At 37.6% G+C, this 19,953-nt stretch overlaps 1 protein-coding gene across 8 annotated transcripts in view; it reads left to right on the top strand.

Moving 5' to 3' along the window:
* PMCA (plasma membrane calcium-transporting ATPase 3) overlaps positions 1–19,953 on the top strand; it is a 1,641,549-nt gene that overhangs the window by 1,370,591 nt on the left and 251,005 nt on the right. For all 8 annotated transcript variants that reach the window (XM_067141188.2, XM_067141187.2, XM_067141184.2 and 5 more), the window contains one exon: positions 12,347–12,488. In XM_067141188.2, coding sequence (XP_066997289.2) covers positions 12,347–12,488 — 142 coding nt within the window. The remainder of the gene's footprint in view (positions 1–12,346; positions 12,489–19,953) is intronic.

Below are 19,953 nucleotides of genomic sequence, written 5' to 3'. Positions count from 1 at the left end.
GTCATACCCACGACTGTCCCATACATTCCTTTCTTTCAAATAAGACAGGGCCAACAATATATTCTCTTTAATTTTTTACAGATGCACAGTCACAGTATAGTGTCCTGAAATAATGTACTCGTTGAAATGGCAAGTAAATGCCTTTATTTTTGAACAGTTTCTAGTTTCTCATAAAATGGTAACAAAAAGAAAGGAGCATCAAGTAGTTCTTCAATTGAAAACTTCCAACTATTTTCTGTAATCCCTGTACTGCAGTCTGTGCGTACACCATGTTTGCCCGCTGTCTAAATGCTGGATTCAGTGGGATGCAGTGTTGGGTAGGAAGAAATTCAAACTTGAATAAATTTACAAGAGTTCACAATGCACTGGAAGTTTAAAATGTATAATTAATTCCCTTCTAGTGAAAGATAAAATTCACTTCACCGATGTACACAACACCATACACTAATTAAATGTACAACTAACATTGTGAATGCACCTAATTTAACCCTTGTCAAGCGGACACATTTTTAGTTGTGAGCGTAATTAATTTTCATTATTTTATTTTTTATTATTCACAAACACACACACTCCAAAAATATAATTAGTTAACCATAAATAGCCATTCATACCTAATTTATTCAGAATAGGTTGCAGGTATCCATTTATTCTGGAAGAAATAAATACTCTACTGCCTATTTTCATGCAAAAGTGGCTCAAGGCATGCCACAGTAGTTTTGACTAATGTCGCAAAACACTATTTATTTTACATTCACAAAACTTGGTTGTAATGTACTTTCTTGCCTACTTCAGAATTCATTATCTCTAATGCAACAGTAAAATGATTGAAATTGAAAAATCCATTAATAGGTATGCACAGTACACTAGGTATGTTAAAATGGGAAGCAAATTGAAACATTATTTATGTTGGAAACTGGAATTGTTTGCAGTCCTGGATCCTGATTTGTGACCTCATACCATTCTATGCTTTCCTCCTCACTATTATTGTCCGCCTCCTTGGTGTAACGGTTAAGATGTGTCCACACCAAGATGTTTTCATTAACTTTGTTAATAAACGCTGTTAATAAACCATGTTCATGAACGTCTTTGTATGTTAATAAACAAAATAGTGTGTTCATTAACTTTTCGTTTTTCATTAACATTTCGGTATGCGCATGTGCAAGGATGCAAATTCATAGTGCAGAGTATGATGATTTCTAATTTCTTCTAAAATTGACTATCAAATCGCAAGTGAAAGTTCTATTACTCAATATTTTTAATTCTGTATGATATTCTTTTAGCTGTGTTCTAATGTAGTTTCATTTCCAGCTTCGCTCCTCACTGTATAACCTAACCTTCCATAATCACTTGCATATCATCAAAATAATACTATCCTGACATGGTTAAATTAAGATTTTATTTATTTTGTACCTTTTGCAATTACTTAACATTGTTGTATAAAGCTTCAAACACCTCACGCATAATAACTGAAATTGATTGCTTTGATTCTCTAGACAAATAGATATAGAAGTGAAATGTTGAGTCACCAGTTGCTTGGAATCTCAACCTATAAAAAATAGCCTGTCATTAGTGAAGCCAGCTTTCTGATAATCTGTACCATTTCTTGTAATTTCTGTCTACAAGAACTGAAAGTTATGTGGGGGCATTCTCGAGACAATTTTAAAAGCCTGCTGTATCATGAATTAAACATTTTGACATAAATGTTTTCTCCAAACTTAATTGTAAATGCTTTTCTAATGTTCTCCTTTGCCACAAATTGCATCCATTCTTCGTGACCGATTCCGTTGTTGGATGCGCTTGAGAACGGTTGGCTGTTGAGAGAGCTCTTGCATTATTGTAGTGGTAAAGTAGTTAAAACCTATTGAAATAGCTTAATTTTGTGTGCTTGTGATTCATTTAGTGCTATTTATATAGTGGTGTTTAGTGCTTGTTGGTAGAAATTGGGAGTAGTAATATTTATTTAAATTTTATAACAAGTAATTCAGTTGGTCTTCAGTAAATTACGTTTTCTAGGTTAAGTAGGCTAGCTAGGTATGCCTTGTTTCAAATTTAGGTTTAGGAAATACTTTAGGTAATAATATTAACTTCAAAAATATTTGTAAATATCTGTAGGTTCGTTGGTATAATACTTACAAAGGCAGATTATCATAAGGAATAGTACCGTAACTTCCGCCGCAACATTTCCGGTATTTCGTATAGAAATCCATTCAAATTATCGCGAAGGTAATAATTTACTAAATTAAAAAGCACGGTACACCTGTATAACTTCAAATTAAAAAGAAGTTAAAGAAATTACACGGTAATTTCACTGGATAATTACGGTACTTACCAGTTATTGGATCGTTGACAATTGTTGATACAGTACATTGAGACGAGATCAAAGAGTACGGGCTACAGGCACATGGTAGTTGTGTAAACAAATACAAACTCAGCCAATTACTTTATTCTGATAATTTGTAGCCTAAGGTCCTGGCATACTTTGTACTGTACTTTGCACCTTCGTTCATACATCAATTAAAAGTCAATAGTTAAATTCCTATAAGGCCTATCATAATAATATTGCAGTCCAAGCTCTCGGCATAGTTTTGACAGAAATTATTGTAGACAACCTCTTATTTTTCGGCATTCAAGGACACTTATATTCTGTCTCGCATAGTAGGAAAAATAATAGTAATCTGTCAGTGGTAAGACTCATGTAACCACATTTCAGTTTAGAATTTTAGTGCAGATACGGTATATTTAGATAGTACAGTATGTTACCTGCTATATTTGTGTGTATCTTTGTGTGTGTTTCTGTTAGAGCATAGTAGTAATAATAATCTGCCTAAGCATTTAGCTTTGTTGGTAATCTTTTGAGTACAGTAGTTCGTGCAAATTTCAAACTTACAATTTCAATTTCTGTTTGTGCTTAGTAGTGACATACGGTACCAGTATTGTAATTAGGATACGTCTGAACGTAGTTTAAAATTATTGTAGTGTACTGTTTAGTAGTATACGAATAATATCTTATTAGAAATAGGCGTGCTTACTTTATTATTGTAAATTTTTTGTGTAGCATAGTAGACGTGTCTGTAGAAACTCTCTTACTAAAATTCTGTTGTAATTAGGACAGGCTTAACTGCAATATAGAATTGTGTAATTTTTGTGTATTCCTTTTGGTATTCAGTAAATAACAGTAGTTTTTATCTGTTAGGGTGTTGTAGGATAAAGATAGAATATGACTAAGTAGTATTATAGTGTAGTAGTATATTAATTACTTAATTATCATTTGATCTTTCAGTACTAACCTAGACAATATTTCTTTTTGTTGAATTTTTTGCACAAAACAAGTTATTTTTCCTTTCCTTTTCATTTTTTCTATAAAGAATGACTAAAGAGTGCAAGTGTAGGAACTGTGGGTGTGGCGAGGCATTGAGGGGCATGAGGGAGGAGTTGGAGAGTTTTAGGGAGATAATTAGGATTTTCACAGAAGACAGGAAGGGAGATAGGACTCCCTCAAACAATGTACAGGTTACAGTACGTGTACAAGAGGGAGGGGAAGGAAAGGGGGGGGGGGTGTACTGTAGAATACAGGTGGTCTAATGTTCTAAGGGGAAGGAGATTGCAGGCTAAGGGCTCTATTCAGGATCAGAACTCAGGGCAGGTGTCCGTGAGAAATTGGTACGAGCCACTCCAGGTAGAGCAACAGAGGGAAGATGAGGAACAGGGAGCTGTTGCTGAGATGTGTGGAAGTACGAGGAAGGGAAAAGGTAGGAAAGGAAAATGTAGAGTAGAGTATAGGAAAAGACGGGTGGAACAGGGCCATGGGAGGGAGACAAGGGAGGAGGAAGTAGCTTCTGCAGCTATCAGGGAACATAGGGCTGACCGGGGGGGCGGGGGAGGGAGGGGATCAAAGGAGGTGGGTAGGGTTGAGGCTCTGGTCATGGGGATTCCATCGTTAAACACGTGGGGAAAGTGTGTGGAGGAAAGGGAACCAGGGTAGTGTTATCTGGGAATTAGGTTGAGTCAGATGCTGTGAAAAGTAGAAGAGAAGGAGGAGGGGAAGGAGAAGGTGGTAGTTTTTCACGTTGGTATCAACAACGTAAGGCAAGCTAATATATGTACAAACATAGTTGAGATGTGTGGGATCTGGTAAATGCAGCACGGGTGAAGTTTAAGAAAGCGGAGTTTGTTACCTGTGGAATACTGTGTAGGGGGGGATACTGACTGGAGGGTGATTGGGGATTTCAATGAGACTATGGAGTGGGTATGTGGGAAACTGGGAGTGAAATTTCTAGATCCTAATGGGTGAGTAGGAGATACGGATCTGCGCTCAGATGGCTTTCACTTGAATCGCAGTGGTACGTATAAGTTAAAAGATTTGTTTAGATTGGTAATAGGGAGGTACATTCAGGGAAATGGTGTTGTCTAGGGAGCAGTGATGAGGGTACAGAGATCTGGAAGTCAAGTAGAGATGACATAAAAGTGTCAGTGTTGAACTGCAGAAGTATTGTAAAGAAAGAAATAGAATTAAGTAACTTAATAGATATATATTTACCAGATATTGTAATAAGAGTTGAATCATGGCTGAGAAATGATATAATGGATGCAGAAATTTTCTCACGGAACTGGAGTGTGTTACAAGTGACTTGACCAACGTCAAGTAACTTTTGTCAAGCAATTGGAATGTTTTTCCTTCATATTTTTTATACTAAGCTGTATATTTTGACTTGTATCCTTTTACCATATATTTAGCAGTTATTTGACCTACATTTCAAACCTTGACTACGGCTTTAAGCCATCAACTGTCTTTTATAGTCGCATGACGCCTTCATTTTTAAATGTACCTCTTATGAATCTACCAGTTTTTATGTATCAATTTTTTGTATTATATATTCTCGTTGAACTGATTTCATATGCCGTCCACTATGTATTAGACATCTATTAATGACTACGGCTTTAAGCCGTACAATCTTACGACGTCCTAATTAACAAAGAACTACATATGTGTTTATCATTTTATTAGATCAATAGTTATTTCATTGAACATTTTTATATGTACTACATTTGAATCCACTAGTTTTTAGTATCATTTGAATGTAATGTATATTCTCATAGAACTGATATTTTATGCCTTCCACTATGTATTTGACATCTATTAACGACTACGGCTTCCAGCCACCTTCTCTTACTGTAGTAGAATCAAACAAGTCCTATTCAACAAAGAACTACATATGTTTTTATCAATATATTGGATTTTTTGTTACTTCATGTACATGTTTATAACTAACGTAAATCTTACCTCTCTTATAATCATCAAACACATTTTTGAATATCTTTAACCAGATGCCTGGTAAAATAATAAGGTTTTTGATAATGACTGAAGATGCCCCAAAGTGAGAGGCGAAACATGTCTCATCTGAATAATGTTTTAAAATAAATGCCAACTTCTTGTAATGTATTGAATAGGTGGAAATAAACAAAAGATATTATCCTATATACAGTTTACTGGAGTGTGTATCGTAGAGATAGGATAGGAATGGTGGGAGGGGGAGTATTCATTCTGCTGAAAGAAGAATTCGTAAGCTACGCAAAAGTTAGATGAGACGCATGAAATTCTAGGTGTAAGGCTCATTTCTATAGATAATAGGCGACTTGATGTCTTTGGAGTGTACAGAGCGGGAAAGGGTAGTGCTGACACGGATTCAGAATTATTTGATCAGATAATCAGCTATGTGGGAAACGACATGGAAAGGAATGTGATTGTAGCAGGAGATCTGAATTTACCAAATGTCAATTGGGAAGGAAATGTGAACAACAGGAAGCATGACCAACAAATGGCAAATAAGCTAATATGGGAAGGACAGCTGATTCAGAAAGTGACGGAACCAACTAGAGGGAAAAATATCTTGGACGTGGTGCTGATAAAACCAGATGAGCTCTATAGAGAAACCAAAGTAATAGATGGTATTGGTTATCACGAAGCTGTTTTTGTCGTAGTTAAAAATAAATGTGATAGAAAGGAAGGTTTTAAAAGTAGGACTATTAGGCAGCACCATATGGCTGATAAAGCAGGCATGAGGAAGTTTAAAAAAAGTAATTATGATTGGTGGAAAACAGTAAATAAGAATGTAAACAGACTCTGGAATGGGCTTAAAGCAATTGTTGAGGAATGTGAAAACAGGTTTGTACCTTTACAGGTGGTAAGGAATGATAAAGACCCACCTTATTAAAATAGAGAAATAAAAAGACTAAGAAGGAGGTGCAGGCAGGAAAGAAATAGTTAGAAATGGCTTTTTCCCTTCATCCTACTTCCACACATCTCAGCAACAGTTCCCTGTTCCTCATCTTCCCTCTGTTGCTCTACCTGGAGTGGCTCGTACCGATTTCTCACAGACACCTGTCCTGAGTTCTGATCCTGAATAGAGCCCTTAGCCTGCAATCTCCTTCCTCTTAGAACATTAGACCACTTGTCTTCTACAGTCCCCCCCCCTTCCTTCCCCTCCCTCTTGTACACCTACTAATAATAATTTTGTGTGGCTATTTCTAGCAGAGTGCAGCCGTTGTAAGGGAGACCCTCCGACGAGGGTGGGCGGCATCTGCCATGTGTAGATAACTGCGTCTTATTGTGGTGGAGGATAGTGTTGTGTGTGGTGTGCGAGTTGCAGGGATGTTGGGGACAGCACAAATACCCAGCCCCCAAGCCATTGGAATTAACCAATGAAGGTTAAAATCCCCGACCTGGCCGGGAATCGAACCCGGGACCCTCTGAACTGAAGGCCAGTACGCTGACCATTTAGCCAACGAGTCAGACTGTACAACTACTGTAACCTGTACATTGTTTGAGGGAGTCTTATCTTCCTTCCTGTCTTCTGTGAGAATCCTAATTATCTCCCTCAAACTTTGTTTTCTTATATATATACATATATAAATGATTTGAGTAAAGAAGTGGAATCAGAGGTAAGGCATTTTGCGGATGATGTTATTCTCTATAGAGTAATAAATAAGTTACAAGATAGTGAGCAACTGCAGAATGACCTCGATAATGTTGTGAGATGGACAGTAGGCAATGGCATGATGATAAACGGCGTTAAAAGTCAGGTTGAGAGTTTCACAAATAGGAAAAGTCCTCTTGAGTTTTAATTACTGCGTTTATGGGGTGAAAGTTCTTTTTGGGCATCATTGTAAGTATCCGGGTGTTAATATAAGGAAAGATCTTCATTGGGGTAATCACATAAATGGGATTGTAAATAAAGTATACAGATCTCTGCACATGTTTATGAGGGTCTTTAGGGGTTGTAGTAAGGATGTAAAGGAGAGACCCCAACTAGAGTATGGTTCCAGTGTATGGGACACTCACCAGGATTACTTGATTCAAGAACTGGAAAAAATCCAAAGAAAAGCAGCTCGATTTGTTCTGGGTCATTTCTGACAAAAGAGTAGCATTACAAAAATGTTGCAAAGTTTGGGCTGGGAAGAGCTGGGAGGAAGGAGACGAGGTGCTCGAATGAGTGGTATGTTCCGAGCTGTCAGCGGAGAAATGGCATGGAATGACATTAGTAGACGAATAAGTTTGAGTGGCGTCTTTAAAAGTAGGAAAGATCACAGTATGAAGATAAAGTTGGAATGCAAGAGGACAAATTGGGGCAAATATTCATTTATAGGAAGGGGAGTTAGGGATTGGAATAACTTACCAAGAGAGATGTTCAATAAATTTCCAAAGTCATTGAAATCATTTAAGGAAAGGAAACAACAGATAAGGAATCTGCCACTTGGGCGACTGCCCTGAATGCAGATCAGTATTGATTGAGGATCCTGATTGATTGAGGAACCTCACAAACAGCTTTTCTGGTGTGGACATCATGTTGAAGAAGTTTGTTAACAGATGTTTATTAACTATGTTGAGAAATGTTTTCAATGTTTTCATTAACATTGTTTATTAACTTTTTAACATTGTTTACTAACTTTGGTGTGGACTAGCCATAAGTGTTAACTGCTGTCCCGGGTGGGGGGGGTGTGAGGTTCTATTCCTGGTACTGCCAGAAATTTATGAATGGCAGGAAAACTGGTATGTGGTTGAAATCGTACAAGCAGTTAGTCTCCATTGGGGTGTGTCTGAAAAGAGCTGCACCACCTCAGGATGAGGACAAGAGTTTACTATTTTTATTGCTATTATTGACTTTCTGTCAAAATCTTACAATCAATTCCACCAATAATACCTAGACACTAATCGTCTGAATCTGTCTTGTCACTTGTGTTGTTCTCTCTCTCACTTGCATCAATTTCACTTTTCATTTTTTCACACATTATCACACAATTTTGAGTATTCAACAACACTATCTAGTAATAATGACTCTATTTCAGACTCTTTTTGAATTAATTTTGGAATATGTCTATAATAGCTTAAAAAAGCCAATGAAAATTTGCAGTGTCGTCGAACTTCTGAAAAGAACACTACCATGGAAATTATGCTTGGCAGCAAAACCATTCTTCTTTTTCATTCCAAATCCCTGTGTTAAGCCCAACTAAGGGCCCTGTGTACTCTCTCCTGACATCTGTTGGCTAATATTACAAACGTATTCTAAAACATACAAATGCAGAAGTACGTAATTTAAAATTCCGGATGATAAAGAAGGCTTTCGCTTTCGCGGGAGCAGACGAGTTCCGGATAAACACTTGTAACGCTTGGCTAAGGATAATACTAAACAGCAATATGGAAGATAACTTGATACCACTTGATGACCTTGCTTGCAACTTCAAAATCACACCCAAGGTGGTTGCGAGTTCCTATCCTACAGCTGACCTTGCAGTGGGGTTTTGAGTTGGTGCGCTAGCCAGCGTGCAGATTTACTAGTGAAAGTTAAATAAAATTAAAAATATTGCATACAGATTCTAAATTAAATTCATGTAGTATTTAAAATTTGAACGGAAGCTGTGCTTCCAGTACGTCCATAGGCACTACGCGCCTGCTCTCAAAACTGCATACTATCTTGATTTTGTTCTATTGTATTAGTTTGACAGCTGTTAGAAGTCCAACAGTATGATGACCACCTGGTGGTTGTGTGTGTCCCAGATGGAAGAGAAATCTGCTTCTTTTGGGCCTTTTTCCTACAAACAGGTTTACCTTCAATGACTATTTAAGCCTTATTTGTCAGTTCTAAAACTGCCAAACTACCAAAGAGCCCAATAAGACCACCTAATTTTACTTGGCAAGCACAAGCAACACATGAATCCAGGAAGAAAAATAGTGCAGTACAGAGCAGACATGGCTACAGATACAAGAATGGGGGTTGACAAATGCTCAGTTACACAAAACCCTTTTATCAGGTCATTGGCAACACCAGATTAAATTACATTTTACCATGCCAGAAAGGCAACTGAAATAGACTACACCCTTGTCAGGTATTTTGCTAAGTAATTCTGGACACACAACTTGTGTTCTACAAAGCAGTTGCAATGCAACATTGACACATTTTCTGCAAGTTACTCTTCAAGTTACCAAACATGGAGAGAATCAAATGATTTCTACTTCAGTGAGGAAAAGGCCAACATTCAAGCTCAAATAACACTGTCCCTTTCAATGAAAACTGGACAGAAGTTAGGCTGCTCATGAGGCCACATGTGTCATTTTTAGAACAATGCAGCAAGGACAACTAGGATACATGGCTCTTAAACAGTGTAGTCATAGTACATAAGTGGTTGTCTCAGAAGTTTCTTGACAACCACAACCTCGTGAAAAAATCTACAAAGCAGCCTATGTGGAGGCAAGAAAATAGTGACCATGAAATGAATTGCTCACAAGAAACTTGACACTTGCGAAGGCAAATGGTTCATCTACTAACTTGTTAAATTAAGAATCCAATCTTCCTGCAGTATTTGGTGAAATGAGCAAGTTTGCTGGGTGGTTTGAGAAAAGCAAACAAAAAGCAAAGCAAGTCATCTCCGTACAGGCCATGAAGGCCCCTGGAGGGGTGGAAGGTAAAGGCTTCCACTATCCGAAACCTCAGCACTTGGTGGGATAGAGTGGTTAGCTCTATGTCCGGCTGCTTTTGCCCCCAGGAATTAACCTGTTACTCATTTTTGGTGCAGTCTGAGTGAACCTCAGGGCCATATGCACCTCCGGAAGTGGAAATCTTGTTTCTTAAATTTTACGACTTCCTGACGGGGAATCGAACCCACATCCTTCCGGGTGAACCGAGCATGCCTTTACAGCCTCGGCCAGGCAGCCCCTTGAGAAAAGCAAGCAGATGATGGCAAAGCTATTTCAAGAATATCTGAAGTGGTCACAAAACTGGCAATACACATAAGACTCACAGAAAAGGAATTAAACAAAAATCGCATTAAATGTTAATACTCAATAAAATAAAATAAAATAAAATAAAATAAAATAAAATAAAATAAAATAAAATAAAATAAAATAAAATAAAATGGTGTGGTCGGTCCAATCCGCTACGGTAGTAGAGTAAACCATACAGTCATCGACTCTGCACAGTGTGTCGGGCGGTGCGAAATAACTAGACAACCTAAGAGGACCAGTGGCTTCGGCGGATGAATTATCTTAGGTGTGGTGATGATCCGCTCAGTGTAGGAAATGACACTGGAATCCATCAAGCAGAGTCTGTCCCCAAGTTAGGGATGGCTGCATAAGGTGTCTGTACTCCATGTCAGGAGCAGCCTGATCACCTGCTGGGCAGCAGCTCTAAAATGCCTTTGGGGAGTAGTGGACCCATCATAATAAAAGCCTGAAATGAGTGCAAATTTGGTTGTGGACTTGGAAAATGCTAGGTGATCCACTGCAGGTGACGCAAAGTTCTTCAGGTACTGGGGGGGGAGGGGGAGGGGCTGTGAAAAGTGGGTGACCAGTATCGTCATATATATCCGAATCAGGACAATCAACATTCTAACCCTGACAGACAAAACCGAGCAGTGATAGCAAAGTTGATAGTAGGCAAGGTCACAAAATTACAAGAAAAAAGAGAGAGAAAGAAAGAAAGAAAGAAAGAAAGATTTAGAGTCTGGAGATTGAAAGAAAAGGAGGTATTCCGTAGCATTCAAGAAAATCGGCTCCGATTTGACGTCGGCTACAGTGAAATGCCGTGAGAATTCAAGACAAGGTGTTGTATGATTACATAACCATTAATTTTAATAGCTGTTCCATTTGCTGCAAAATGTTAATGCTCCTCTGCACGATGATGAGGAATATGAGTTGCAAGATTCAGCTGATGAAAAGATGTTCCCTGGGTGCATGGGGAATGACATTGCTGAGCTTTAGACCCAAACATTGGATGATACCTGCAAACATCTCTGTTGGTTAATGTCTGCGGTGGTGGTGGTGAACGATGTTTATGTGAAGATGGACAGCTGGGGCAGAAATATTTAGTCGACATTGCAGTAACTAGCTTTGTCAGTTCACTAATTTGGGTTTGTAATGATGCAGTAGTTGCAGTCTCGGAAGTTGATGCAATTATCAAGGTACTAGGTGTCGAGGGATAGTTTGATTAGTCTACCAGCAATATTCGCTAATGCATCAAGGTTACCTTCTGACACTGTAAGGATTTTCTGTACATCAGAAGCCAGGCAGGCAAGCCCTCCAGATACTTTTGAGCAAATCTTCTGCCATTGTTATAGGCTAATGTTTTCAGGCGGCGGAGTAATTATGATCGAGTGCGGTCTCAAGGTTCCTCGTTTCAAATTAGGGGTTTTTTTTTCCCCCAAGCCTTTTCACCTCCGATAGCGACAGACTTTTAGTTAGTGGCCATTTAAGAGCTCCATATTTATCAGCAGCCAGCGGTGATTATAAAATGTTTTGCACCTCTGTAGGTAACTTCTCCGTCAAGCTGGCTACTATATTGGCTATACTTTGCATCGTCTATTACTTTTGCAAGAGTAAATTGGCTTTTGATTTGGGTAAACTAAAACACACCTTTTTCTGACCAAAAAGGTGGTTGCTTCACAGAGAAATGATATATCGCCTGTTGTTTTTTGGTCGCCAGTAGGTTAAATGTGTCCTAATACCCTTGGCACAATGAAAATGGTGATGGCGTATGTTATGTAAGTATAGCAGTACACCCGCGGAAGAAAAAAACTCATTCCTTCTCATGGGGATCATGTCAGGGTCACCAGTTTGTGGTCTCCTGTATGGAAATATTTATTTATTTACTTACCAGGTTACATAAACACCACAATTATATAGACAATGAACCAGGAATAATTACATGCATCGTAGTCTGCAAAAAGTGTAAATAACAAATAGTTTGCATTTGAATAGATGTTGCTGGATGGTGCTGCGAGCATGACTATGATAAACACCACAAATTCTTGTGATCTGGTTTTATAAGTAGTGTATATGTGGATGTTTATTTTCAAGGTGGGGTCGTGGTCATCCAGAAGAATATACAGAAGCTATTGCTCTGGGCGAGGAGAAGTTTGATCCTGATTCTCAAGAAGGAAAGAAGCCTCGTGCAGGCCAAATCTTGTGGATTCGTGGCCTTACGAGATTACAAACCCAGGTAAGTGGTGGCTGGGTGTCATCCACTATTTAGATGTAGTATATTGGACGTTAGATCTAGATGTTCATATACCAGGTTAAAATTCACAAGTTGTTAGTTAAATTACAATCGTCGCCATAAGACCTATCTGTGTCGGTGCGACGTAAAGCCCCTAGCAAAAAAAAAAAAAAAAAAGTTAAATTACAGAGAAGTAGCTTTTAAAGAAAACATTAAATTTATTATGCCTGAGTCATGGATTATAAATGGTTGTAAAGTTACCCATTTTGGTCTATTTCTGTTGGTCTCATTCCTGAAAATATCTCTAAATGCTAAGGGTTGAGCAATATTAAGCTACATAAATCTGGAATTTAACGTCTAATAGGCTGCAGGAAGTAAATCTACATTATCATTACTCAGGGAAATTGTAAATTTAATTGCCTAGTCCTTTCAGTATGTTCATTAAATATTATTTTATTCATCCTCAGAATTTGTTACATAAACTAAGCTGTTCTTCAGATTATTATTTTCCAGAATGTGAATGAATGAGCTGATGTTTAGTTAAGTAGCCATTTTGTCTGTATGTTGGTTAGTCCTTAAAATAGCCTATATACTTAGTTACTTGTTTTCCTGGTGGAACCCTGTAGTAATCCCATGTACAATATTTCTGGTATTATTTTGAAATAGGGAGTTTGCTGTTGAATTTTCATTGATGGTTCTCTCTGAATTGTTTCAATAGGTTTCTTTTGCTGGAGGGTGCTTCCTCTTATTGTGTGTGTCAATTGTGAACCTTTGTTGCCTATTCATGTGTGAGTTTACTGTTGCCATGTTTCGTACATCTTCTATACATATTTTTAAAGAAATATGTTTGTCTTTGTTGTGTAAAAAGGATTTATTACTCAGATTCAACATGGGACTGAAAATAAATGCTGGTGCAGGAATTGTGTACATTATATAACCAAACCCTTTCACAGGTTCTAAATGTCCATTTTTGTTGGCTTATGGTAAAATGTTCATTATATTCCACTTGTTGAGAAAAGCAAGCAAGCAAGGGAGCAAGCAAGCTAGTTAATAAGCAGACAAGCAGCTTTGTTCGTAGTTTTTTTTCTGTTTTGTTGTTTTCCTGTAACATGAAATTTTACCTTGACATTGTTGGTAATGACAATGTTTTACAGAGTATAATAACAAATGTGTAGTCTGCAGTGACAAGAAAATGATTAAGCCTGAGTTGAGGGATTCATTATTGAATTATCTTGATACTCCTATTTTTTAGATGCTTCCTTTGAATGGGATAGAGGGAAGAATGCTCTTGCAGCACTCCTACTTTTTTTTTTGTAAGAGATTTACTATATGAATGATTTGGTATGATAGGCAACTCGCTTGGGGAGATGGACCTCCTGTATGCTAGAAGGAAGGAAAGATGGATGGATTACATCAGTTTGGTAATCTGTCTGTTGTAAAAGACGACAAAGGTGTATGGTCCTTTATTCCTTTGTAACCATTTGAACATCTACTTTGCCAATTGCTGCACGTTGATTTGCAGTACATTTCACTTGGGAATTGCCTCTTCTGTTCACTGTACTTTACATCCTTGACATTTTATACAGCTATTTTGGCAGGAAATTTATTTACCATTCACTACAAAAATATACTTCTACACAGGTCCCCAAACTGTTAACTTATAACCACGAAAGACTAAATAATGACCAAGCAAGTGGATATTACAGTAACAGGAAGGATCCTATTTTTATTATTCATCATTGGAATATGTAGGTTTAATCATAGTTCATCCATGGGCATGACAAATACTGCAGTCTAGGAGACTGCCCATTTGAATAGAACACAGCAGAATAAGAGTGATACTAAGAACTCTTAGGTTCTGGCCACTACCAGGACTGACTGCAAGAAATTTAAAATGGTAAAATGATATTTTGTAAGTACATGGAAGGATTATATAGCAAGTATAAAAATGTAGGAAACTGCATGATAAGAGCCTGTTACCATAACATCAGAATTATTGAAGTGTTGGTGAATTGTGACAAATTGAGACTTCAGCATCATAGAAATGGAGCACCAGACTGAGTCAAGTCCATGGAGTCCTCTCCCAATGCAAACTTTTTTTAATTTCACACCGACACAGATAGGTCTAACGGCGACGGTGGTGTAGGAAATGGCCATCACCTTAATTGAGGTATTTGCCTGGTCTGAAAATGGGAAACCATGGAAAACCATCTTCAGGGCTACTGACAGTGGGGTTCGAACCCGCTATCTCCCGAATGCAAGCCAAAGCTATGTGACCCAAACCGTGCAATCGCTTACATGGTCCCAACAGAAGCTGATTCTGCATACTGAGCAACTCAAATGATGATATGGTAACTCCAGATAGGCTTGTCATTTGTATTATTCCTTTTGTAATTCCAGTGATGGAAGAGATGTTGAAAGTAAAAAATCTTCTGATGTATTCTGCATGCCACACAACTCCCATTGTCCAGAAATTTGGATAAAGGTTACATTGCTGTCCAATTTATTACGTGTAGAAATTACTGAAAGAATTTTCAGAGATTACTGGTTGAAACCTAAATCTCGGTACCTTTTATTCCACCAGAGGAAAAGTATCATTGTGATCCACAAGAAGAAGTGGATCCAGTAACTTAAATCCATAAATCTTAATTTTGTGTTGGCAGCTTCATTATAGCCGGCCCCGTGGTGTAGGGGTAGAGTGCCTGCCTCCTACCCGGATGCCCCAGGTTTGATTCCCGGCCAGGTCAGGGAATTTAACCTGGGTCTGAGGGCTGGTTCGAGGTCCACTCAGCCAACGTGATTAGAATTGAGGAGCTATCAGACGGTGAGATAGCGGCCCCTGTCTAGAAAGCCAAGAATGACAGAGTATTTGACATGCTGACCACACGACACCTCATAATCTGCAGGCTTTTGGGCTGAGTGGCAGTTGCTTGGTAGGCCAAGGCCCTTCAGGGGCTGTAGTGGCATGGGGTTAGGTTAGGTTACCTTCATTATAGGGTGATTTTGATACTTCTATTTTTTAAATGCTTCCTTTGAGTGGGACAGAGAGAGTAGAATGGTCTTGCAGTACCCCTACGGTTTTATAAGAAATTATTATATAATTAACCACTCCCCTGAATTTGCAATGTCCATATATCGTATGCTAGGTAGTTCCATTTTTCTCAGCAGATTTTGACACTGAAAAAGTATTGCAAGTTCTCATAACACTACCGAACATGAAAACAGAATTTTCAGATCTTGAATAATTGAAGAGATTTCATATTTTTCAAATGGTCTATAGTTGCACAGTTTGGTAGGTCATGCTTTAGGAATAGGTATTATGTTACATATCAAAAAGCTAGAATATAATACATAGAGTGGCTGTCACGCAGCTATCTTTGAAAAAAAGTTTAACTGGCATTTGCCATGTCTTAAATGTACCTCACTAGGTGGAGCGCTGGGTGAATGAGGAACAGAGCATGGAAAATAAGACCTTTTCACCCAGATGATAGTTTCCTGGGATAGTATAAATGTAGAGAGTTCAGGTTTCAACCAGTAATCTCTCAAAGTTATTTCATTAATTTCTACATGTAAGTTAATTTGGACAGCAGTGTAAAAATATTGACAATAGAAATATTTGAACACTGATTGCATGGGAAGCATAACTGTTTGATGCATCTAAGTTTTCCTTAAGCAGAGTTTCCTTACAGAATCACAATGTAGACTAACAAGAACATTAAGCCTCTAACTTAGAAGAAAAAATACATTAATGCTAATATTTGTTTGAAACAAAATATTCATGAAAATGATTAAATGAATTATTGTTTTAATACAAATATGTGGAGATAGCCATACATCTCTAATGCATCAACGTACAGAATAGTGTAGGCCTATGATACACAATATGGATTACAATGCATATCTGAACAGCCAAGAAAAATATACACACTTCAGTGAATTGTCATACATTTCAAAGGCAATCTTTCTATGGAAATATTTTTATAACATAGACTGGAAATAAGTTTTACAATAATATGAATTTTATATTTATCTATTAGGCCTAAATATCAAATTTTTTGGTTTGAAACGGTTCTCTCATTTACATGAAATGATACATATTTTCTAGCTGTGATTCATTGTCCCTCGAAAAGTATTAATTTTATGTAGATCTGCCTTATGGTTTTTTCTTTCAGTTCTTGTGTAATAGCTCTGCATCTGTGGTGCAGTCTAATTGTAAAACACTGCATAAGGCGAGTTTTGTCAGTTTGGCGTAATGGGCTCAGTAGCAGTAAATAAATGATCGTTACTGTAAAACAGCTGCTCTGTAACTGAACTTTAACTATAACTTTATAATTATCTTCACAATAGCGACATGTTTTTTTCTCAACATTTTGTCAACAATTTGGCATAATTTAACACCACCATGAGCTGGATAAAAATACCTTTTTTTAAATTTTTCAAGGCAGTAAAGCCTTTCTTCTCTTTGGAATGCTGAACAAACTTAACCGTAAGACAGTTGTGGCATTTAATTTTCTTTCAAACCTCACAGATAAAATTTCCTACTATGTACTAAACGTTTTCAGAGTACTTGGTAAGTGACTCGTAATCTGTAGCAGACTAGAGATGTTTGCTTGAGAAAGAGCTGCAGTTGATAAGAAAAGCACACCTTTTCCAGACGGTTTACAATTTGCAGTGGTCGATAGGGCAGTCCATCCCAGTAAACACTTCCTGTATGCAGATCTGAATTGCTCTGCATAGGGATTATTTCGGTTTACTCCCCTATTACATATATATGAGAAGAGAAATTCTAAGTAGTCCTGACTTAGCCTTTTGTAAGTAACAAGCTTCTCCTCTATAATTAAAAGTGTAAGAGGTGCATCATCTGCCCAGAAATATGTCTTTTGCCAGTTCCCTGATGCTTAACAGATCAATAATAAATCCGCATATGGAAACTCTTCTGTTTGGCTTGTTTACAGGAGTACCATCCTGAAGTTTCAATGCACTGATCTGTCGAACAAGTAGGTCCTTATTTTTTTTTTTTTTTTTCTAGAAAGAGGATATTTTATCCCTTTCCCCATTGAATGGCAAGAGTTCAAATATCAAATATTAAGTCCATACTTTTTTTTTTTAAATATCTGCTTTACATCACACTGACACAGATAAGTTTCATGGCGACGATGGGATAGGAAAGGCCTAGGGAGTGGGAAGGAAGCGATCGTAGTCTTAATTAAGGTATAGCCCCAGCATTTGTCTGGTGTGAAAAATGGGGAAACCACGGAAAACCATGGAAAACCATCTTCAGGGCTGCCGACGGAGGGGTTCGAACCCACCATCTCTCGAATACTGGATACTGGCCGCACTTAAGCGACAGCAGCTATCCAGTTCAGTCCTGAATGTAAAATACTGGTATAATTCCCTGGAATCCTGCAAATTCAGCCTCACTGGAAAAACTTTTCTTAAACCCAGATTGCCTTCTATCAAACCAGTTAGTATAGGTTGAAAGTCTCTTTAGATTACAATGTGGTCGTGAAAATTCAATATTCATCTCTCATACAGTCAGAATGCTTTCCCGGAGCTGATTGGAAACCCTTTTCGAGCTGAATGGTCTGCAATTATCTGTTTTATGTTTATCACCCTTTCGTTTGTACAGTGGGGCTACTACAGCAACACTCCATAGCAGCAGCTTATAAGCTGGAATATGTTTGTAATTACATTAACTAGTCATAAATAGAGCCCTGTATGGATGTGGATATCTGCAGATAATTTTGCTGATAATTTCTAAATAATGATGTTTATTGATTTTCACTCAGGTATACTCTTACTTTTGCTTGTAGTTAGACGACCCTTGACATTGGTATGGGAGAATGGTGATATATAGAGCCCCGAGTCCATAAAGCCGTGAATCTGATCTAAGCCCAACTGGCTTTTTCCCATAATTAGTGGAAGAAAGGAACAAAGGTCAATATGTCAGTAGTTGTCACAAGATAAAATCCCTCATAAACCTGTGACTGTAGGGGTTCTGGTGCCAGGTGTCAGGCCTATTGTATATGTTAACAGATCTATCCGTTTCAGTATCTTGGTTGTAATATACTGTAGGTAAATATTTATAATATCTGCGGATAACCATTCGTGGATGCAGGTGCGGATGATGAAAGTGCAGAGGCAGATGTTATTTTGTATATCCGCGCAGGGCTCCAGCCATAAAAAGCAAATGCAGTAAGTATTTGAAGGTGGGATTCTTCCTACCTTACTTGAGTTAATGCCAGTACGGGATAAAAATGAGATTTTTAAGTTGTACCTCAGATATGGTACTATATCCCACTGCCATTAATACATTCCCAGAAATCTTACCGATTCCAGCTGATTTTTAGCATTCAACTTTTTTTTTTTTTTTTTGGTCAATATCTTTATCATAGGTTAATTTCAGTATTTCGTTAGTATTAGTACACCACCTATATTTTATCCTTATGTTCAGGTATCTTTATATACTGCTGACTAAATACTTCTGCCTTCTGTAAATCCTCGCATGTACACTCCTCTGCGTCATTTATGATTCCTGGAATGTACTTTGTGGAACTTTTCTGCCTTGAAGTACCTACAGTATACATACTCTTTTATTTTTCATAAAATTCATATTACATTATGGATGCCATAATGTTATCCTAAGCTGAATTTTTTGCTAAATTTAATTTCCTAGTATTTTCCTTCAAACTCTCATTACTTCCACCACCATTCCTAATTCTGAGGAGGAGATGCAAGTTAGGAAGAAATGAACTCCCTATTTCTCTGTTGTAATTTAGTGGGTCTTTTCCATTCCTTTCAACCTTTAAAGGTATATACCTGTTTTCATACCCAGCAATATTTTTCATCCCATCTCATTCCATCCATGTCAGTCCCATTTTTATTTACCATTTTCCACTGATTATAATTTCTTTCTAAAAATGCCCTCGTGCTTCACTTATTAACAATATGGTACTACTTGATAATTTTACAACCTTCCTATCACATTTATTTTTAACTACAACTAAAATAGTTTTGTGATCACTTATACCATCTATCACTTCAGTTTCTCTGTAGAGCTGCTCCTAGTTTTATCAGCTCCATGGATACAACATTTTTTCCTCTAGTTGGTTCATTCACTTTCTGATTCAGCTCTCCTTCCTAGATTAACTTATTCACCAACTGGTTTTCGTGCTTTGTCATTCCGTTTACCTTCCTAGTTAACATTAGGTTCATTTGAAATTGCCCGTTACAGTAACATTCCTTTTTGTGTTGCTTCCCACATAGCTGATTATCATGTCAAATAATTCTGCATAGTCAGTGTTGCCCTTCCAGGTCTGTACACATTAAAAACATCAAATTCTCTTTTATCTTTAGACATCAGCCATACACTTAAAATTCTTTGTTTCTCATCCTTAACTTATTCGTAGCTTACAAATTTTCCCCCTCCTACTGTTCCTATCCCATCTCTACGGTAAACACTCCAGTT

This window comes from Anabrus simplex, chromosome 2, assembly GCF_040414725.1.
Source record: "Anabrus simplex isolate iqAnaSimp1 chromosome 2, ASM4041472v1, whole genome shotgun sequence".
NCBI classification, from domain to species: domain Eukaryota; kingdom Metazoa; phylum Arthropoda; class Insecta; order Orthoptera; family Tettigoniidae; genus Anabrus; species Anabrus simplex.
This window is presented reverse-complemented; position numbering and strand designations above follow the sequence as displayed.